The sequence below is a fragment of the Cariama cristata genome, unplaced genomic scaffold (assembly GCF_000690535.1).
Source record: "Cariama cristata isolate BGI_N322 unplaced genomic scaffold, ASM69053v1 scaffold1665, whole genome shotgun sequence".
NCBI lineage: Eukaryota > Metazoa > Chordata > Aves > Cariamiformes > Cariamidae > Cariama > Cariama cristata.
In genome coordinates, this window is record NW_009615607.1 from 38,398 (window position 1) to 58,374 (window position 19,977).

Sequence of the window (19,977 nt, forward strand, 5' to 3'; positions counted from 1 at the left end):
CTCTGGCAAGACACACCAGCTGTCTCTGACCAACACTAAAATTAGACCCAGATTCTGCCAGCTGCGTCTCCATTTTATTAGGTAGATCTTCCACAACCTCCTTCAGTTGCACCTGTTGACATGTCAACATATTGTAGGATGAGTAACTCTCTTTTAAATCAGCTATTGTGTGTTTGATGACACAATAATAAGTATGCAAGGTTTACCTTTTATATTCTGACATAAAATGAGTAACTGCCAAGTTGGATTACACAGTGTGTCAGTTATTAGAATTCTAAAAACATTAAAGCACATTGTTAAGAATCTATTAAAGTTCATTAAAACTAAGATATGAATCAAAGCATCATCCCAAAGGATAATTTTTTCATAAAAGACTTATATAACAATATACACATCTACACACACACGCACAAACACACACACAGTGGTCTACCTTTTTCCATCAATAGCTATGCCCTTATCAAACCTGATGAAAACATCTAAAACCTAGTCTTATTTGGCTTGTAAATATCATATGTACATATTTAGATTTAATAAGTCACCTCTTCCAAGGCATTCCACAGCTCTTCATCAGTGTATTCATTGAAAGGATCTAAGTTTTTCCTCATAGTTCCAGTGAATAAAACAGGCTCCTAAAACCCAGTAAAATTAGCATTCCATTATAAACACAGGTTTTATATTGCAATAGGTAATTTAATAATAATCAGAACTAACCTGTATCAACAACAGCACAGAAATATCCAACAACAAGCTATCTTTTATGAAAAGGAAAGGAGTATTTCACAACAGCATGCTTAAAGGGGGGGAGCTGGGAGGAAGGCAAGTGTTCAACCAGTCTGTAGGAAGATAATTTACCAAACAGGACAGGTCTGTTTGCAAATTGCTGCACACAGTTATGTCGATACCCAAACGGGCATTTACATGCCACTGTTTTGATGCCACAAGCTATAGACATACTTACATGAAATCACTGCTATCCTCCTGGTATTGTTAATGAAAACCAGCAACTACCACTGTCAATGAGCTCACACTCCTCAATTACGTTTGGGCAGTATTGAAAATTTGTTTTTGAAGTACATAAACCAGAGAGGAGTCAAAGAGCTCACAGTGCCTTTCTGGTTTTCCTTCTCTATTTGGTTGTGGGGTTTTTTTTCATTTCATACCATAAAGGCCCTTCAATTTTACCACCAGAGCCTAAGAGGAACAGCTTTCACCATTTCAACACAACGTTTAAACGTATACACAAAGTAAGTTAATCCATACTGTCACAGCATCAAAGCAAACTTACTCAGAACTGGACCACTGCTGGGCAAAGCTTTAACTCAAAATACACCAGGGAGTCAAATCAGTACCTTCTCCCATTCAGGTACCAATGTGGGTTTACCTGTGGCCAAAGCAAGTTTTGTTCTACTCCAGTTCCTGGTCGGACCAGTAACAGATCATTCATCAAACTGGCACAAATCAATTCACACTGAAAAATGGAGTTTGGGAAGCAGGAAGACAAATTTTGGTCCAGAACTCCTTAAGCAACCATCAGTACTCACTAATGTGAGTTGCCAGACCTGAGAGTCATACACTGACACGTCTTTAGGATTAAACTCCTCTTAATACCACATATAAAGACAACAACAACAAGTCAAAAGCAGTAATGGTGCTAATCATAAATGGAGACCATTCGTCATGTTTTCAGTTTTCTTTAAATTGGAGAAGTCTTAGGCAAAATGTTTTCTTTCTTTTTCTCCCCTAGTAAATAAAGTCTAACTTACATTGGATAACTTCAGCTTACTTCAAGGTTAACCTCTGCTGTGACTTACGCCCCATCTAACTCTAGTGATGCCCAGCTCCAAAGGGCTGCAGCAAATCAGAACAGAATTTAGACCTTAACCCTTTGATTGTGTCTTCATTTCTAAACCACTCTGAGGGATATAAAATGATTAACAAAGACAAAAGATGCCACAAGCAATGTAAAAGAATGTACGCGTTTCTGGACACAACATGCCAACTCTTTGAAAGTATCTGTTGCATTAGCAACATGTCACTAAAAACCTGTTGAATGAACAAAAGTATTAAAAAAAACATTAACAGGTTAAAGAACATTTTTCTTCAAAAACACCTAGAAAGTAATTTGTTTAACAAAACATAATTTAATACACCATTTGGTGTGTTTTGAAGGTATTGTTATGTTTACTTTCCTTTTCAATCCATTTTTATAGGTTGGCAAAATAAGAGGCTGAATTTATAAAGTGTTCATAACTATTATAAAAGTCCTAACAACAGACATGTACTGCAACAGAAGATAAGGATATTTTTTAATTATCATTTCTGACACAGATTATTATTTAAAATAGTCTGTTTTATGAGAGGAAAGTAATAAGACAAACCTGTAAATAATTGTTGTAAAAATGCTTGCAGTCAGGGAGGCAGACAACATTTGCATAGGAAAGATTTACAAACGCAACCTTCACACAGCTCCATCCAAACAAGCAATTAGAAGCCTAAGCACATTTTTATTTCTCCAGGTAGGTATTTAAACTTACATATAAGAAAACTTCAGTCTTGCCTCATCACTCTCTAGGAATGGTTCTGTTTAGCATGTATTATCTTGCAATATTAATAAGCATCTCTCCCTCCGGTTTCTTAGCTTCCCACATAATTATGAAGATATTTGCTGCAAAATAACTACCTGATGTTACATTACTGTTTCTATTATTGACACTACTATTAACACAGTACAAGACAATGCCTATCACTCAGTTTACTACAGTATAAACCTTATTCCAAACCCTCCTCCTCTTCTTACTACCACCACTTCATAGTTTTGCATATTTTTAGTGGAAACAACTCCTCCCTTATGCGGAAAAGAAATGCTACCTGCTAGCTTTTGCACCATTAAAACCCTTTGCGACCATGATGAAAACCCTACCATACAAGCTTGATACAAGACACAGAATTCATCCGGATTAAAATAGTTTTACAATCATGTCACTAGACCAATGTGAGAAAAAACCTCATTTATAACTAAAAGCAGTGAACTTTGAGCATTGCCATCACTCAACACGTAGAAACTGTATTTGACCAGCAGTTTTCCTATCTCAGTACTCTGTTTTATTCAACTGAGTTAAATTCTTCCAAACGTAGAAATCGCCTGCAATAGGTATGGGCAAGGCTTTCATAAAGCTACAGACCTTGAACGAACAGATGATCATCTGCTTTCAGGAGAAAAGGATGCTGCACACAAACAAAAAAATAGAACTTAAATCCACGTAAAGTCCTCTTTACATACAAAAGATGACTAGTTCCAGTGAGTACCTCCACTGTGCAACAACAAAGCCTTCAGCATGCAGAAACAAAAGACATCCTGCATTAGGCAACAATCCAATTGCTGGGGGAGTAGGTGGTGGTGTTTTTTTTTTTGATAATAGCATACCTGCTTCTTTTCTCTGACTCCTATTCTTAGGAAAGGGGAAGGGGGAAAAAAAGCAGGTAATCAAGAGAGGCTTAGAACCACTGTTCATTGCCATTTTTATCAGATTCTCAACTTAGAGAAAGTAATACACTCTGAAAGCCACCCTGCCAACAGGCTAGCAACCATTCAGAAACAAAGATGGTGTAAGGACTCTAAATACAGCTTCTGTAATAAAATACAAAGATCTGAGAATTAATGCTAAACATGGCAAATTCCTCTGGTTTCCTGCCTACTGCTCTATCTACCTGCTAGAAGAACCCAGACAAATTATTTGCGAAAACCATGACTTGGCATTTGCAGCATATGAGTTTTTCCCTCTTCCTCCCTCTCCAGTGGAAAGCAAATGAACATGGAAGAGACCAGAGCTCTCATGAAACACAGTAACCTGCAGAGGCTCTGCCTTCAGGAAGTTTTGAGGTTATACGTAACCCTTCTCCGACTCAATGGCTCATTTGAAAGTAAGACCATAGAACAGAAGACCATAGTAGAGAAGACCTCTGACCTACCAGACTTCTTGAAACATCCTTTCTCCTGCTCCAGTACCAGAGATGAGGCTATTCCCAACACCATCTTAGTTTTTTTTCTTGTACGGTCACCTTTCCTACATTCAGCTTCTAAAGCTCACGAAGTTTTTTTATGGGTCATAGCTACTCACTCTTTTGTCCATTCCCCTGGCCTCCTCCTGTCCAACCTTCTCCAAATAATGGAAAAGCCTGTAGCTCACTTCTAGTTGGCACATTTGCTTCTTCTACATCTAGCTTCAGTCAGTTTGTACAGGGGTGACAAGAGGGGCGAAAGCAGTCGCTCAAAGTCCCTTACTAAGAAACTTCAGGCAACACATCAGGCAGGAATTGCTGCACAGGACCAAGTGACTTCACATGACTGCTGAAAATTGGTATATTTCTGTCAGATTTTCTCCGCTCTTTCTCAGACTACAGGACGACAGCATATTGCTAACACCTACTCACAAGTATTCTAGAGGAACAGATGGGACAAAACTAGGAAGAAAATGCTCCGGTCCCCAAAGCTGATTCTGTTTATCTTAAAATAATCAAGACTTTACTCAAGTAAGAATAATGCCTCGCTGAAGTTTCTATGTCTGCTGCGTACAGGGGTGCAGGGGGTATGCATCCCAGCAAAGCATTTTAAATACTATGGCATTATATGGAAAATGTTTATAGCAGACCAAGTCACTCTCTTACCTGAGGTATAATTGAAATTTTCTTCCGTAAGTCATGGAGTCCTAGCTCTGACGTCAAATACTTATCAATCCAAATCCTTCCTTCGGGTTCCGCCAAGCGAAAGAGGGCTGCTATCAGAGAGCTTTTCCCAGCTCCGGTTCTTCCCACTATTCCAACCTACAGAGCAAGCCAAGTTTGTACAATCAAACCATGAGATTTTCAGGACAAATTAATATGTCAAGCAACAGTTTTACAACATCACAGGATTTATAGTAGAACAAGCACCAAATAAAACCTCTTTATAATTAACATTTTTTGAGAGGAAAAAACCTCCCCCCAAATCAGTTTGGATTCAGGTGACATTTGGATACCCAACAATTTCTCGGATCATATACAAAGGTGAAAGATTTTTCCCTTAATGTGTGGTGTTTTATTGTGTAAATAAGTTAAAGTGACTCAGTGTACAGAGCAATGCAATTCAAGGCTGCTAATTTTTATAGTAAACCTGGTTTGCTGGGTGATGTTAGGCAAGTAATTTCAGGCATGCATCTACTTCTCAACCCCAAAAAAGACTCCCACAAAGAACTTTTGGAACAACGTATGAGCAGTATTCCCAATTTAAATAACTGAGACTGATTTTGGTTAGTATGGTTAAGGTAAAGTACTTTAAAGCAGTCAAACTCTAAAGCCAAAACTAGCAGGATTATAAACTGTATTCATACTTCAGATAGCTTTAACAGAGCGGACACAAGTATTGAAACTACAAGGCCATGTGAGCAAGCTTCAATTCCTTTCCAAACATAAGAAACAGTGAATAATAAAACCACAGTGACTCAGGCTTCTGTATGTTCCCAAAGAAAAATCAGAAGCTGTATGCAATGTGAAAAAATAATGCTTTCAGAAAAAAGAGGTAGAGACAATGCAAAATATGGGACTGCTAACTGTAATGACAAGGGGTTAAGACCTACAAATATTTCATATGAAACCAACACTTGGGACAAATTAGGTCCATTAATAAAGGAGACATATAATTAGTGGTGATTAAATATTACTTGAATAGCAAACTTTTTTATTTTTTAAATGTTGTCTTCAGGTAAAGGATTCTTAGAGAAAACAATGTACAGTAATCAATTGTATCAGAGAAGGTGATGGGTGTAACCCTCTATACAGATCTGATCTGGCAGGATTTGTTATTTCCTGCACTCAGCTCTAATCACTACATTTCCAGAAAGAATTCAGCACACTGGAAGGAGTTCAGAGAAGTGCAACATAAAATTAATATGGGTTGGAGATACTGATTTGTTGAGGAAGGATTTACAAGGATTAAACATGTACAATATAGCCTGGTGAAGTGATTGAGGTGCAGAAGGGAGGAAGAAACATGAAAACCTTCATGAGTATACGTACAGACACCAGAGGGCAATTACCCACTGCCTGAGACTCAGATGTATGCAGTAATGACTGCTGGAATGAAATTAAGCACAGGAAACATTACATCGAAAAGCAAGCAGAAACTTTCTAAGTCAGAGACACTAAACTCAGATAAAGCAGCAGTGCCCACATTGGACAAAAAAATATACAAAATGCTAAAAAAGTACACCACAAGGAGCAACTTAGGCTCCATAATCTAAAAGGTATTTTCTACTTCTATTTTCCGATTCAACAATTTCATCCAACAATTCATTCTTGTACTATTGTATATAAACTAATTAACATTTATATAGTGCTTATTATTAAAGATACAGCCTAATTTAAGCAAATCTGTTACAATAAATGATAAAATTTATAGTATTCTAAATTATATCATTGAAACAAAGGAAAAATAGGTCTGAACAGTTACACTACAGCTCAGAAAGAAAATGCTGAATGGAGAACACAGACACCCAGAGTTGTGAAAACAAAAGTTCAATTGTTTCTCTGCAAATGTCAGTGATACAAAGTATTGTATTAAGGATATAAAGAAAAAAATACAAAAAACACATTGATACTTAAAATAAAAATGCAGCTGCTCTGCATATTGTCAAAACCCCACTTTCAGTTTGGCATCAAATGAAAGGACTATGCTCTTCAGTATTTAGAGGAATCTATTTGTATTTTTGGTCCAATTGACTACAGGCTGTTGAAAATTGACATGAATTTGAAACAGCTCTCAGTATACACATTTATTTATTTTTTTAATACATTTTACTCTTCAGAGGCCCATGTACATAGGCAGTGCGAATACAGCGACGGTCTGCAAATGGAACTCCCAGCTACCTAACGGGAATCCCACGGCCAGGATTTTGTTGCCCGACGTAAGCCATGCGCATATGCAGGAGTACACCTGCTACGCTGGGCTCATTGTTACTCAAGTATCACTCGTACCTCAGAGCAGAGCTACACAAAAAATGAGAGTGAGATTTATAGCATGTCAACTGTAACTCCACTGAAACTGCCCGTGTCTTTGTTATCCCTCAGGCAACCTCTCTTTCGTGCTACGCTGGGAACAGCTGCCATACCGTAAATCTAGCCCCTCACCCTCCTAACTTTTTCACGTAGCCATACCCTCAGATTTAGGATCTGTCAAGACAAGGTGCATTTAACAATATATTAGTCAATAAGGATTCATAAGCACGCTAAAACAAAGATAGTGGTGTTTAAGACCCAAGGCTGCAGATGCTAACCTTCTCCTGCTATAGCAGCTGAAGAGGTTGATCACAGCCAGCTGCTGGCAGAACTCCTTACGTGGGCACTCCCAGATCTGTCCCCGGCAGACTATGCCACCTTAGCAAAGACGGCTAAAACAGAGGGTCCCTCCTAGCCTGCTTTATCTGTGGGGAAATACCAAACGCCGAGATAAGGAGATCAAAAGAGACCCTCACCGACGAGTGATCTGCTAGCAATCACCTCCTCCATTATTACTGTACCTACAGCTTCCCAAACTGGGTGCTGGGGTGGCTACAAGAAAAACTACAAGCACGGTAGAAGTTTAAACTCATTCATGCTGCCAGTGGCACTGCAGCCATCAGAAGTCTGAATGAGCCAGGGGTCTGAACAGGGATAAGAGCTCTCACTGACAGCCACACAGGCAGAATCCCTAGGGGATCCGGAAATCTTGTTCTGAAGAGACGCTTCTCCATAATTAAAACCAATGTAAGGAGCACAGATGCTTGGGAGATTTATTTTACACAGCGGCAGTTTACTGCAGTGTTGTGCAAAACTTCATAGAAAACAAACATGAAGTTCTTGGCAATAGTTTCAAGCTGGGCAAATTCACTTCAGGATGACAAAAGCACCGCATAACCACTGAGGAAAAGTAAATACCCCCAGTCATCCCTCCCCCTCCTGCCCCCTCAAGGACTGAGTCATACATTGCTAATATATCTTGCTTCCGTTTTTTATTTTATTTCTGTCTCTCACTAAGAAATGTAAATCTTCTTGTCTGCTGTTACATTGGAGTGATATATAACTGCTAGAGAGATGGCCTATAGGCAAGAAAAGTAGTGAGCAGATAAACACCCCTTTTGCTCTTCTTCTTAAACACCATTTTTAACTCACCCATACCTAATTCCATGAGATCATCTCCATGCAGCAAAGTTGGGCTGAATTCTTGTAACATGCATGTTATTAAACAGGTCCACTTGAGGAATGAAACAGGTTTGGGACTGAATGGAAAAGCATGTTATAAATGAGGCCAGGGCAACGATTGTAGAGAGTTGAACCAGCCTCCTAGGGAAGATATCCTAATCAAAAAAGTACATGTGCATTTGAAATGTAGCAAAGCACAAATTAACACTGCAGGGCTCTAATTTAATTTTGTCTGTGGGGGAGACCTTCCCTGCAGCACTCTTTCAATTGGGATAGTGTCAAAATTGGGGAGGAAGAGGCAAATTTGCAGAGGAGGAAGAGTTTTATTTCTATGTTTCTTTTGGCTACCAATCTAATTAATGGCAACAGTTAATTGGATTGGTAGCCGAAAGGAAATGAAATAAAATCCCCAGTTCTAAAGTTATGCAACTCATTTGTATTTCTTTCTTCTCTCTTCCATTCGGGGCTCTGTGCAAGAGCATGTACATTTCTTATTTTCAATTGTCTCTGCTCACCTTCTCTGTTGACATCCTTCCTTCCATTTATGTTCCTTCTGCTGAATCCCTAATTTCCTAATGCAGCTCCATTTGCTTTGGATTTCAACAAATATTTTGGGCTTAGTTGATATTTTGAACATCTGCCACTTTCTGACGTCACCCAAGTTTTATCAGAAAATTATCAAATATGTTTAACTCTGTTTTGACAGACAGAAATGTCATGTTCCCAGATGCATTTATGTTACACTTATAGGAAATAAACAGGCTCCAAATTCTGTTATTAAATATGACTAAGGCTTACTTTTTAAAAGAACACTTACTAATTTCATAACGTCTATATATTTTATAATGTATTTTTATCACACAGCTTCTTGTCAACTTATCTTTGTTTAATTTCTGTGAACGGCCAAAGACAGCCATATACATACCTTTTCTTTTGGTTTAATTAAAACAGATAAATGTCTTAACACCAAAGGTCCATCTAGACTGTATGTGAAGTTAACATTTTCAAATGCTATCATTCCTTGGCTTGGCCATTCGGGTGGTGGATGCTTGTTGGTCTCCCAAGGAGCTTCTTTTTCAAGTTCTGTGTATTCCATGACTCTTTCTACTGATATCATCTAAGGGGAGGAAAGAAGACACATACACATAAATTTCAGCTTATTGCATATATTGCAAATACTGCATGCATATATATGTGTGTGTATATTTTACTATAAAGATTCAATGCAAATTATTCTAGAGTTTTAAGCACAAATAACAGCATTTGGTACCATCCTTTATTCCAGAGTTTTAAGCACAAATAACAGCATTTGGTACCATCCTATGATTACTTTATACAACTGAAAAACTGGAAAGAATGCATCTCATGTCCTTCTACAAACCCAAATCTATCATGATACATAAATCCACACAGAATTCATTTCTAACCAGTGGGATTAATTAAAAATCTAAGTATGTGGATAAGTATTAAGAAATTTAAGCTATGAGAGTTGTCTGTCAGTCTTGGCTAAGATGACACCATTTCATTGTGTGTTGGGAAGACAAAGCTAGAAATTAAACCGCCATACAAGTTACAGGAAGATGCACGATAGCTACTGGCATCAAGTTACTGGCTTCATCATCCCTTTTTTTGTCCTCATCATTACCACTGCGCTCACCCCCAGCAAATCTTTTAAACATGTTTGTCATAAGCAACTCCACAATCCAAGATAGCTGTCACCATATTATTAGCAATTTATATGCAATAAAACTTGTTTTCCTATGTATTTTATGCCAGATATGAAAGAAACAGCAATATTTACTGATGCCTCTAGTCTTATGGGAAGGAAGAGAAACAGAAGTTGAGCTATCTAGACACTTTTTTTCCCTTGGGCAAGTAACAGAAGTTCTGTTTAGGCTCTGGTGTGCATCCTCACCCATACACCTTCTCAATACAATTAATTGTATTTAATGATATCCATTCACAGATAGATTCTGGAAAAAAATAAATCATAAAAATATTCAGTAGTCTTATCTTGCTTGGAGTGGTTTTAAGGGCAGAGGTCATCAAGCAGCAAGTTCTATGACCTCGTTGCCACCTACGCTTTCCACATTACAAAATAATCTCCAAGGAAAAGCATATATGGAAGGAACGACAGAGTAGAATAGAGTAAATTGTTCTTGCCTCCTCCAAATGTAATCAAGTCTTTAATAACAAGGCATTTTTGGTGGATGTCCACCTGTCAAAGAAGTTGATGCTAATCATAGCTCTATAAAGTGATTAAAGCTAGCTTATTGAATGGCAAGCCTTTCTCCTCCAAAGTATTTCTGAATTACAGCCTCCAAGAGAGTAACTCATTACATAAGAGTCCCACAGATTGACACTTCCAAAACTTTCCAACTGGTACAAAAAAACCTGAGAGCCTTCTTCCCATTTCTGACCAAAGTCTGTCACCACTAGTTTATTCATGTCTGAAAAATGATCTGAAGAAGCAATCTGCTAGGCAAAAAAATGTAACATTATTATTAATTTTATCTGTTACTAAACATGGCTTTGTAACTTCTACAAAAGGACTACATGTATTTCATAGACCATGGTCAGCAAATCATAATTACAAGTAACTCCCAGTTGTCAATATAACACAAAACCACCCAGGTTTATGCTCAGTATGTTCTTTTAATAGTTATTTTTTTTTCTTAATATATAAACTCAAGAAAGTAAATAGGCAAACTAGAACATGCTAGCAAATACTGTAAATTGGTGGAAGGTGTTTTACTTTATACATTTTGGAAAACATGCAATCCTCTTAGCTGCAGATAAACAAATACTTTCAAGTATTTGTGAACTTACAAGAAATTAAGAAGGTATAAGCCTTTACAACAAGTTAACAGGACTCTAAAAATGCCATAAGGGATATTAATCAAATTTTAAAATGCAATAATAAATAATAAATTAAAAATCCCAAATTTAAAAAAAAAATCATTTAAAGAAATCTTACTTATAGAGAGGGACTAATTTCTTGTAATTTTAGCAAGTTGCAATGCAAGTATCTACACTGTAACTAGATAGTCTCCTTTCTGTTGTAAAGGGAGGTTATAAAGCCCCCCTTACTATGAATGGAGAGGGACAGTCACTGGGGACAAAACATCTCAACAGGCTTGCAAAATCAGTCAGATAAATAAAAATAGTCTCTTCTAGGGAATAATTTATGGACTGTAAGCGGTGCCTCAATCGCTTGCTAAGGTATTAACGTCCTAAGTTAATTAAGAAAAATCCCATCCTTAAGGCCTCATGTCACAACCACGAAAAGGAACTAAAAGGTGAAAAGGAAGAAAGAAATGTTACCAGGTTTTCAACTTCAGCACTTTGTCTAACACCCCACTGGAATGTTCCCATGAGGGTGATTGCATAGGATAGTGCCAAACCAACCTGCCCCGCATTCAAAGCTGCAGAACAAAGAAAAAAGAGAATCAAATAGGTACACTGGTAATTACACAAAATCCTAGTTAACTTCACTTTCATGAGGTTACTTACGTGATGGAAGCATCACAGCCAGAATTTTGTTTGGTTACACTGTACTTGCCATCTGTGCAATGAGTAGCTCCAGGCAGAACAGCTACTTGCTGCATTTTTTTTGGTACGTTTTAGAAATTGTCTGTATATTTGAAAAGATAATCCCAATTCTTCTTGGCCTGGCATTTTATCTAAAAACTGAGGTTCAGTCTCAAGACCATCCTTACATAGCTTGTTAGGGTCATCCCTATCTGGCTGAGCATTGTAACTTTTCACTTTTTTCTAAGGGACTTAGCCCCTAAACCTAGACAAAAAATGATTGCAAAATGATTTCAAAATAAGTTACAAACATTTACATCAACTTTGTACTCCGGTATGTGATCAGATAAAATAACAGGACAGAATATTTCTTCCCCTGTTTATATAAGCATTTATTGTGTTCAATGGGTCTACTCTCACAAAATAAATTAATTCTGTTTGCCCAAATATTAAGCATGATTGTTCTCTGACTTACTTGAACTTTATCCTAGCATAGCTCTATTGACTTCAAGAGAGCTGCTCCTTATCCAGAGGCAAGGAAAGATTCAGGACCATTGTTTTGACTTGTCTTTTTGCATTCTAATAACATCAAACCTAGCTCAAAATTTTCAGTGTTGAGCAGCACAGAGTGTTCAAATTTTAAAACCCACATGCATATACAGAACTTATCCAAAGGAAAAAGAAAAGAAACAAAACCAGCAAATTAGCACTAATTTTCATGTCCAAGATAATTACTTCTTCCTTCATATTTTAGATGACTATCTCATTCTAGTACGTCTAACCCAATTACATCCTGGATGATGCATACACTAATGACAGTTCATGAGCGACAGTGAACATAAAATGTACTATTACAAGGCGATTTCCTTTCAGGAACTGGTCTATCCTCCTGATCCAAGAGGAGTATCCCTAGGAATTTTAACTTGACTTTTGGCCTACTGGATCATGTGTAGAAAGGAAAAAAGTTGTTAAGAAGCTGCTCCGTGGGTGTTTCAGTAAGAAAAGCAAAGCCCTGTAGGCCCACAAAAGAAAGCCAAAGGTGGGGAAAAAGAAAAAGATTTATTTGTTGTTATTGCTCTGAAAGCCAGAGCGTCAAAAGTGAAGACTACAGATCTGCAAGTTTGTTTGCACATTTGGGGATGATGGTACATGCACGCCTAAACCCAGAAGATGTCTGAACTGCCTCCAGTATTTGCAGGATAGCAGACCCAGCCTCAATGCCCTAGACTGAGGAAGAGATCATGATCTAGAAAGAAACATTTAACTTAATTACAGCCCTTAAACAATTAGAAACAGCAATCTATGAAAAAGAATTAGACATTACTATACATGGTAATTACTGAGTGAACTTTTTCTAACATCTGTACTTACTCTTGGCAAGAAGCAGGGAACCAAAAGCAACCACTATAACAAAAATGGCACAGATGGCATCCAGACGCACAGCAAACCACCTCGAGGTCGTCAAAAATAGAAACCAGGCCTCTAAAGTGTATTTTACAAAGACACAAGAACAGTGGATTATTAGAAAACTAAGCTGAATAATTATTATTAAATTAATTCATGTTAATATTACAAGTTGTTAAAAGAAATCCCATTGCCATCTTCAAATGCATGTCCGTACGGACTGATGATGATCAGAATATTGTCCAATTTTCCTGAAATAGTCTAACCTAGTTTTCACACTAATAGCAACCACAATAGCAACCACAGCTAGTATAACATACAGTAATAGGAAGAAAAACAGTACAGGCCTGAAGCACGGTCCATTTATTTACAATGAAAATCTTCTTTTAACTCTAGTAGACTCGGGAGTCTTCTACAAAAAGCAGAAGTACAACTAGATTTGCCGTAGCTGGACTACAGCCTACAGGCTTTTAGCTAGAACCTGAGACAACACAACTGTCAGAGCCAAGTCTTTAGAAGGCAGCTGCAGCTGGTTAAGCTCCCATAAGAGCTACTCAATACAGCCAGTGGAGCTACAGAGCTGTTCAATTGGCTAAATGTACGTATCTACTTTCAGGGAAGCTTACAGGTGGACATCTCAATGGGTACCTACATCCAGGTGTCCACAATTCGGTGCTAAATTCCATCCCAGATAGATATGCTACAGTACAAGATAGAGGAAATGGCAGGAAAGGACACTGCGATACAGAAGGCAAAGTGTTTGAATTCAGGGCCAAAACCAGAAGTCAAGTAGCCATAACAAAGTATGGCATTATTTATTGCTTAGGCTGCAGTCAGATGAATTGTTCCAGCTGCTACCAAGTCACAGCAGAAGGTTACCATTCCAGCCCTTGCTGCATTGCTTGTCATTACTCCATGCTAAAGATCAGTGCTGTTTCAACTGCTTCAATGTTCCTCAGCCCAGTGCTGGGAAAGATTCAAACCGAAAAAAAATAATCCTCCGTTTTATAAAAAAAAGGGAGGAGCTAAGTCTGGTTTTAAGTCAGATCATTTTGGATAGCCAGATTACAGAGTGATCAAACCAACAATTCAGCCAACAGAACGCTGTGCAACTTCTGGAGGGCAGTAGAAAAAATGACAAGAGGCAGGCAAGTAAGGTCCAGAGCTGGTAACCTCTTAGTCCCATTTACATCAACTCTAACTGCATAGGCCTGACCATACATTTAGCAGCTGGTTTCATTAAACAAGACATTTGATATGGTCTAACGGATAGCCATACACGTAGGCACAGTGAACAACATATGCAGAAGAGAGCACTGCATCAAGTCACAAACCTAGTTCCAGAAATTGAATTCACCACGATAACGTAGGTACCTCTCTGAAACCCAGGAGCCAAGTGACCCTGGAAACAGCCTATGGCAGCTTCCTGGTGACATGAAAGGTCATTTTTAGTGTAATAGTGTACTTATAAGACCAAGAAATGGGACACTTGGGTTGTAGATTTTTCAGCTCCAAGGTTTTGCTCCATTGACCCCATTCTCCAGGAAGGTACAGTAAAGTACCAGCTTGAGAAGGGTCATTCTGCACCTCCCTATGTAACCGGGGTCACTGTGTGTGCAGGAAAGAATACGGCAATTATGGGGACTACCAAAGACTCATTATGGCCTAACTTCTAGGAGCTTGCTTATAGAGATGTTGCACTGGCAGGAAGGAAACTTAGGTTTGGTCAAACCTCAGCATGCCTTTTATATGTTTTTTTATCCACAGATTATTTAATATCAAATTCATAGGCAGCCCTGAAAAAGGGTTCAATGCAAGTGTCCTGTTTCCCAGGCTTAGCCCTAAACAGAGAGGAGGATTCCACTCCAGGCAAAAGCGCTAAACAAAACCATTGCTGGTTGTGAGAGCCTTCTGTGATGCAGGAATGAATTTAAAATTTTTCGGGAGAACCCAGGACTCCGACTTTGTGAGCTAGTATGAAAGGTATCCTATTCTCTTGGCTATTGCTTGCACACACTTAGTATCAAAGAATCATTCAGGGTGGAAGCAACCTCAGGAGGTCTCTAGTTCAACCTCCTGCTTAAAACAGGGTCAGCTCTGAAGTCAGACCATGTTGCTCCATCCTTTACGCAGTTTGAGTCTCGACAATTGGCATGGATGGAACCTGCACAACATCTCTGGGCAACCTGTTCCTCTGCTTGACTGTCCTCATGGTGAAAAAGTTTTTCCTTGTATCCAGGTTAAACTTCTCTTGTTACAACTTACACCCAATTTTCCTGCTCCTCCCACCACGTTCCACTGTAAAAAGCCTGACTATCTTTTTGGGAACATCCTTGCAGGTACTGGAAGGCAGCTATTAAATCTTCTGTAAGCCTTCTCTTCTGCGAGTTGTACAAGCCCAGTTTCCTCAGCCTCTCCTCAAAGGGAGAGCTCTCTTGTTAGTCCCCTGACCATCTCAGTGGCCCCTCCACCAAACTCACTCCAGTTTGATAGAGCCTCTCCTGTATCTGGGGATCCAGAACTGGATGGAGTAGTCCAAACGTGGGCTAACAAGTGCTGAGGGGGATAACCACTTCCCTCCTTCCATGGGGTGTGCTTCTGTTAATACAGCCCAGATGTTGTTGGCCACCTTTGCTGCCCACGCACATTGCTGGCTCATATTCATTCCAAGGACCAAAAACCACACACACACTAAGCAAACTGATATACCCCAAACACTCTTGTGGGAAAGACACCAAGATGAAGTGTGTAGGTACACAAAGGAGTGCGACTATAAGCACTGAAGCTTCATCTCAAAAGCTGGCTCCTGAACTGCCCAGGAGAATAGTTACTGACAGTTTTGTTAGAGAGATGCATAAAATGGACTGCAAAATAGTGTGTTTATGTTCCTTAGATCTGACCTTAAAACACAGGAAAATATTTCTTTTATAGGTCACAGTCATCTTTGTATAGTGAAACTTTTATATGCAGTTTATCGACTAAAGAAATTTTCTAATACAAAGCGTAAAAAACAACTTTGTGTTCTCTTGCTATCAGCTAATATAAAATTGATTTGGTCAGATAACTAGCAACTTGAAAATATTATTGAATGGGGAATTCAAAGTCAGAGGTGCCTCCCTGGAAGATATGTTTTGCCAGTCACAAGTTACTGAGGTCAACATGGAGATCAGTGTGTACGATCCTACAGCCTGTGATAAACTGTACTTCATAAAAGATCAACTGGTCTGGTCTGAAACCTTAGAAGTCCATAAATTACAAAAAAGCTGTAGAATATACTTGTATGTCTTGTGACATAAGAAATGCAAGATCTTACCTAACAAACACAAAATTGCAAACTTGCATTCTGCTGCATCTTGAAAAACATTGTAATAGAGAACATTTAATTGACAGAAGGTAAAGAATCACAGCGCAAACCTGATTTATATTACTTATGCTTGCAGAATACTAGTATTTTACACCTTCTGGTGACGTTAATACCACACATTAGATTTGAGCCCTGAAAGCTGCTCAAAGTAAAAAAGTGAGATTTATGAAACTTTTCCAAGATGATCTATATTAATCATCTCTGCCCAGTCCTAGCACACTACTTAATATTAAATGCTTTATAGTATAGCTTGTTTCTCCCTCTCTCTCTCTTACAAGATGGAATCCAGGAAAATGTAAAAAAATGATTCTTTAAATATTCTTATCAGGCATACTTTAAAAGGTTTATCTTAGAAATTGTTAAAACATATGCATGGGTATCTCAAATTATATTACAGCCCAAAGTAAACTCTCAAAATCTAGACAGATAATAACGTTTTTGTTCTAACAGAGAAATTTTACCCTAAAGAGACAAATACACAGCTCCTACTGATTTTAATGTACATTATACACATGTCGCTGAGGGCATAAGATATTCCCTCCTACAGAGCGAAGTATTTGATTTTTCACGTCAATTCATCACAAACCTGAGTGGAGGTCTTGGTGTGCATCAAATAATTTTTGAAATCTTTCCTCTGCTTTCAAAGCCCGAATAGTCCAAAGTCCCTGGAGGGATGACGACAAGTGGGAGAACACTGGACTTCGAGCTACAAAGGGAAATGAGAGTAACTTAGCAATAGCTGAAGGACATTTAATTCTTTTTGTACCACACTAATCTTTAATCCTACTACTTTATATTTAACTATACAAGTTACTGTACTGCATCCTTTTAGAATAAATACGCAATATCTTTCACCAAAGTCCTCTTACTCAATTAGAATCAGTCAGACAGCCAGGCAGATTAATTTATACAAAAATGTCTTACGTTTTTAACAATAGCTGCCACTGAAGAAATTATTTGAGCTTTAATGACATGAGGCACCCATGTTTGTTATTCATAATGCTTAATATTTCATATCATAGTCAAGCTAAAGTCAGGCACAAGAGTCAGATTAGGTCAGAAACACCATTAATATGTGCACGCAAGGTCCCAAAGACCAGCAACTTAGCATGTTCTTAAACAGCTTTACTTACAGATAGTTAAACTGACATACCTAAGGTTTATCACTACACAAAACAGGAGTTAAGGATGTAATTCACTAGTTGAGAACCAAGACAATAAGGAAGTTATTTGCAGAGCAAAAGAAAAAAAAAAAAATCTGATGGATTTATAAAATACTAGCATTTCACATAATAATATGGAGTGTTCAGACTAACATTGAATCCCGCCAAACTACATACTTGTGGATTCTAGACGTTTAATATCTCTTGAAGTGTCTAAGAAATATCGTCGAAGAAAAATGAAAAGAATAAATAGTGGGATTAAGGGGATGAGTATCCAAGGAATCACTGCCACAGCCACAGCCACCACACCAAAAATCTGTAGGAGAGTCTGCAACACAATAGAAACAAAATAAAAACCTCTTTGCCAGAAGAATTTAATTTAGAACAAGTATAAAACTATTTAACACTACTGAAACACTTAAATATTTAAACATAACTACCAAATTTAAGAGCAGATGCATCGTATAACATAGGAGCGACATCTATTTTTAAGCAACTTGAAGAATTTACAGTAATACCTAATTTGACTAATTGTGCAGTTCACGGTTTTCTTCTGCATTATTTGTTCTTTAAGAAATGTCTTTACAAAACTGGTTGACTGAACATGAGCACATGAGCCTCTTTCTTTGTGGACTGTTCTGTGACTGCTGTAACAAAGTAACAGATGATTAATGAAATAGCTTGGATCTATTAAAGATTAGTTGTCTATCTGGTGAATCAGAGATACATTTTTCACTCCAGGTAAAAAGAAACTGTTGAAAGACTGACTTTCAGCTAAAGACTCAACAGTTGGAAGCGATTTTCAACACAGGTTTGTAACTTTTTCCTAAAAACTACTTTGTCCCATTTAGAAAGAAAATCCAGTATCAGAGAAAGTGAGTTTTCTCTTCCCAAAGGATTGCACTGGGAAACATTACAAACAGGAAGAAAACGTTAAGCACTGCAAGAAGTGTCGCAAGAGGCTAGTTTTACCAGGTTCACTTCAGAGTACGAGATGAATGGCTGGGTCAAACCTGAATTTACTCTTAGAAAACTAGATATAACGTCAAATGAAGCTTTGTTGCTTAGGACAGCAGATCCTGGCCCAACTTTCTGAATTAAATCTCCCATTTCCTGCAGACTACTTCACATCAAACTTTCAGTTTGAATATACTATGAAAAGCATCACCTGTACACAAATTTCTTTCAGAACACAAACTGTGTATGTACGTATGTATGGCATACTGAAATGAAGGTGTGCCCATGTGCTCCTTAAAAAAACGGGGGGTGGGGTGGGGTGGGGGGGTGGGAACAGACACCCAAAACCACACCCTCATACAAAAAGAAACTCACCCTGTACAAAAGCCAGACAACTGAAATTCTAGCTCAACACTACATTCCTGTATTATTTTCATTAACAAATTCCTTAGATATGACACTATTTTCTAAAAGCTCTCCATGTTATGGACTGTAGACGAGCCAACTTCATCATCATATACGACACACGAGTAGACTCCAGCTGAATTCTGTGGCTGCCTGGTTTTTGGACACCAAAAATGCATTAGTGACCACTGGGTCCTGAGAATGCGTGTTTTACAGCAAAAAGTCCCTTTATCTGTGCACCGAGTTGGAAAAGTTAAGCAACACATCAGCTAAGGTCGGACAGCAGCGAGCTACCTGGATTTCCAAACACTTTTCAGTGGAAGTGCTTATGAAACACTGCATTTCCAGTTGCGCTTCTCGCAGTCCCCACATGCATATTCTAAAGCCAAAACTAAGCCCAACCTTTTCCCCTACATCTGTGGGGTTTTTTTCTTGAGGTTTCTCTGACTTTACCCTAATTTCACCTGACCAAACAGCAAACCCACACACCTTACTCGTTATGACTGCATGACTCTGCACAATTTAGTCTTCGGCTCTAGGCAAGATCTTAGCTCATGATAGAAGATTTATCAGTGTAACAGCCTTGCATCTCGTAGATCGTGAAAGCCCCTTATAGGGTCTCATAAATCTACTAAGGAAAATAGCTACAGGGTAGGTATGGGGTAGGAGCTCTGAAGGAAGCTGCATTACCACTCCACTGCTCATCTGTGGGTTAAGGTGTTGATGGCATCATGTTGTTTGGCCTTCTAGATACATACAGTAGATTGCCCACATTTTACCTAGATTTCATCATGAGCAGGCAAGGTGGCAGCGAGAGTGCATAGTATTTCACTTGGATCAATTACACACACGGTTATGTCAGCACAAAGCAAAACAAAGCACCCTGACTCCTCACCAGCGCTGCCATCAGCCCTTCTCTACCTTCCACTTCTCCGGCAT

The 19,977-nt window shown here is 38.4% G+C and overlaps 1 protein-coding gene across 1 annotated transcript in view; it reads right to left on the reverse strand.

Annotated features, from left to right (window-relative positions):
* Positions 1 to 19,977, reverse strand: part of ABCC4 (ATP-binding cassette, sub-family C (CFTR/MRP), member 4) — a gene marked incomplete at its 5' end in the record, with an annotated part of 111,005 nt that overhangs the window by 26,857 nt on the left and 64,171 nt on the right. Inside the window, 8 exons of the mRNA XM_009699864.1 lie at positions 4 to 112; positions 543 to 632; positions 4,669 to 4,824; positions 9,140 to 9,331; positions 11,539 to 11,639; positions 13,117 to 13,227; positions 17,100 to 17,219; positions 17,854 to 18,004. Of these exons, the coding sequence (XP_009698166.1) occupies positions 4 to 112; positions 543 to 632; positions 4,669 to 4,824; positions 9,140 to 9,331; positions 11,539 to 11,639; positions 13,117 to 13,227; positions 17,100 to 17,219; positions 17,854 to 18,004 (1,030 nt within the window). The remainder of the gene's footprint in view (positions 1 to 3; positions 113 to 542; positions 633 to 4,668; positions 4,825 to 9,139; positions 9,332 to 11,538; positions 11,640 to 13,116; positions 13,228 to 17,099; positions 17,220 to 17,853; positions 18,005 to 19,977) is intronic.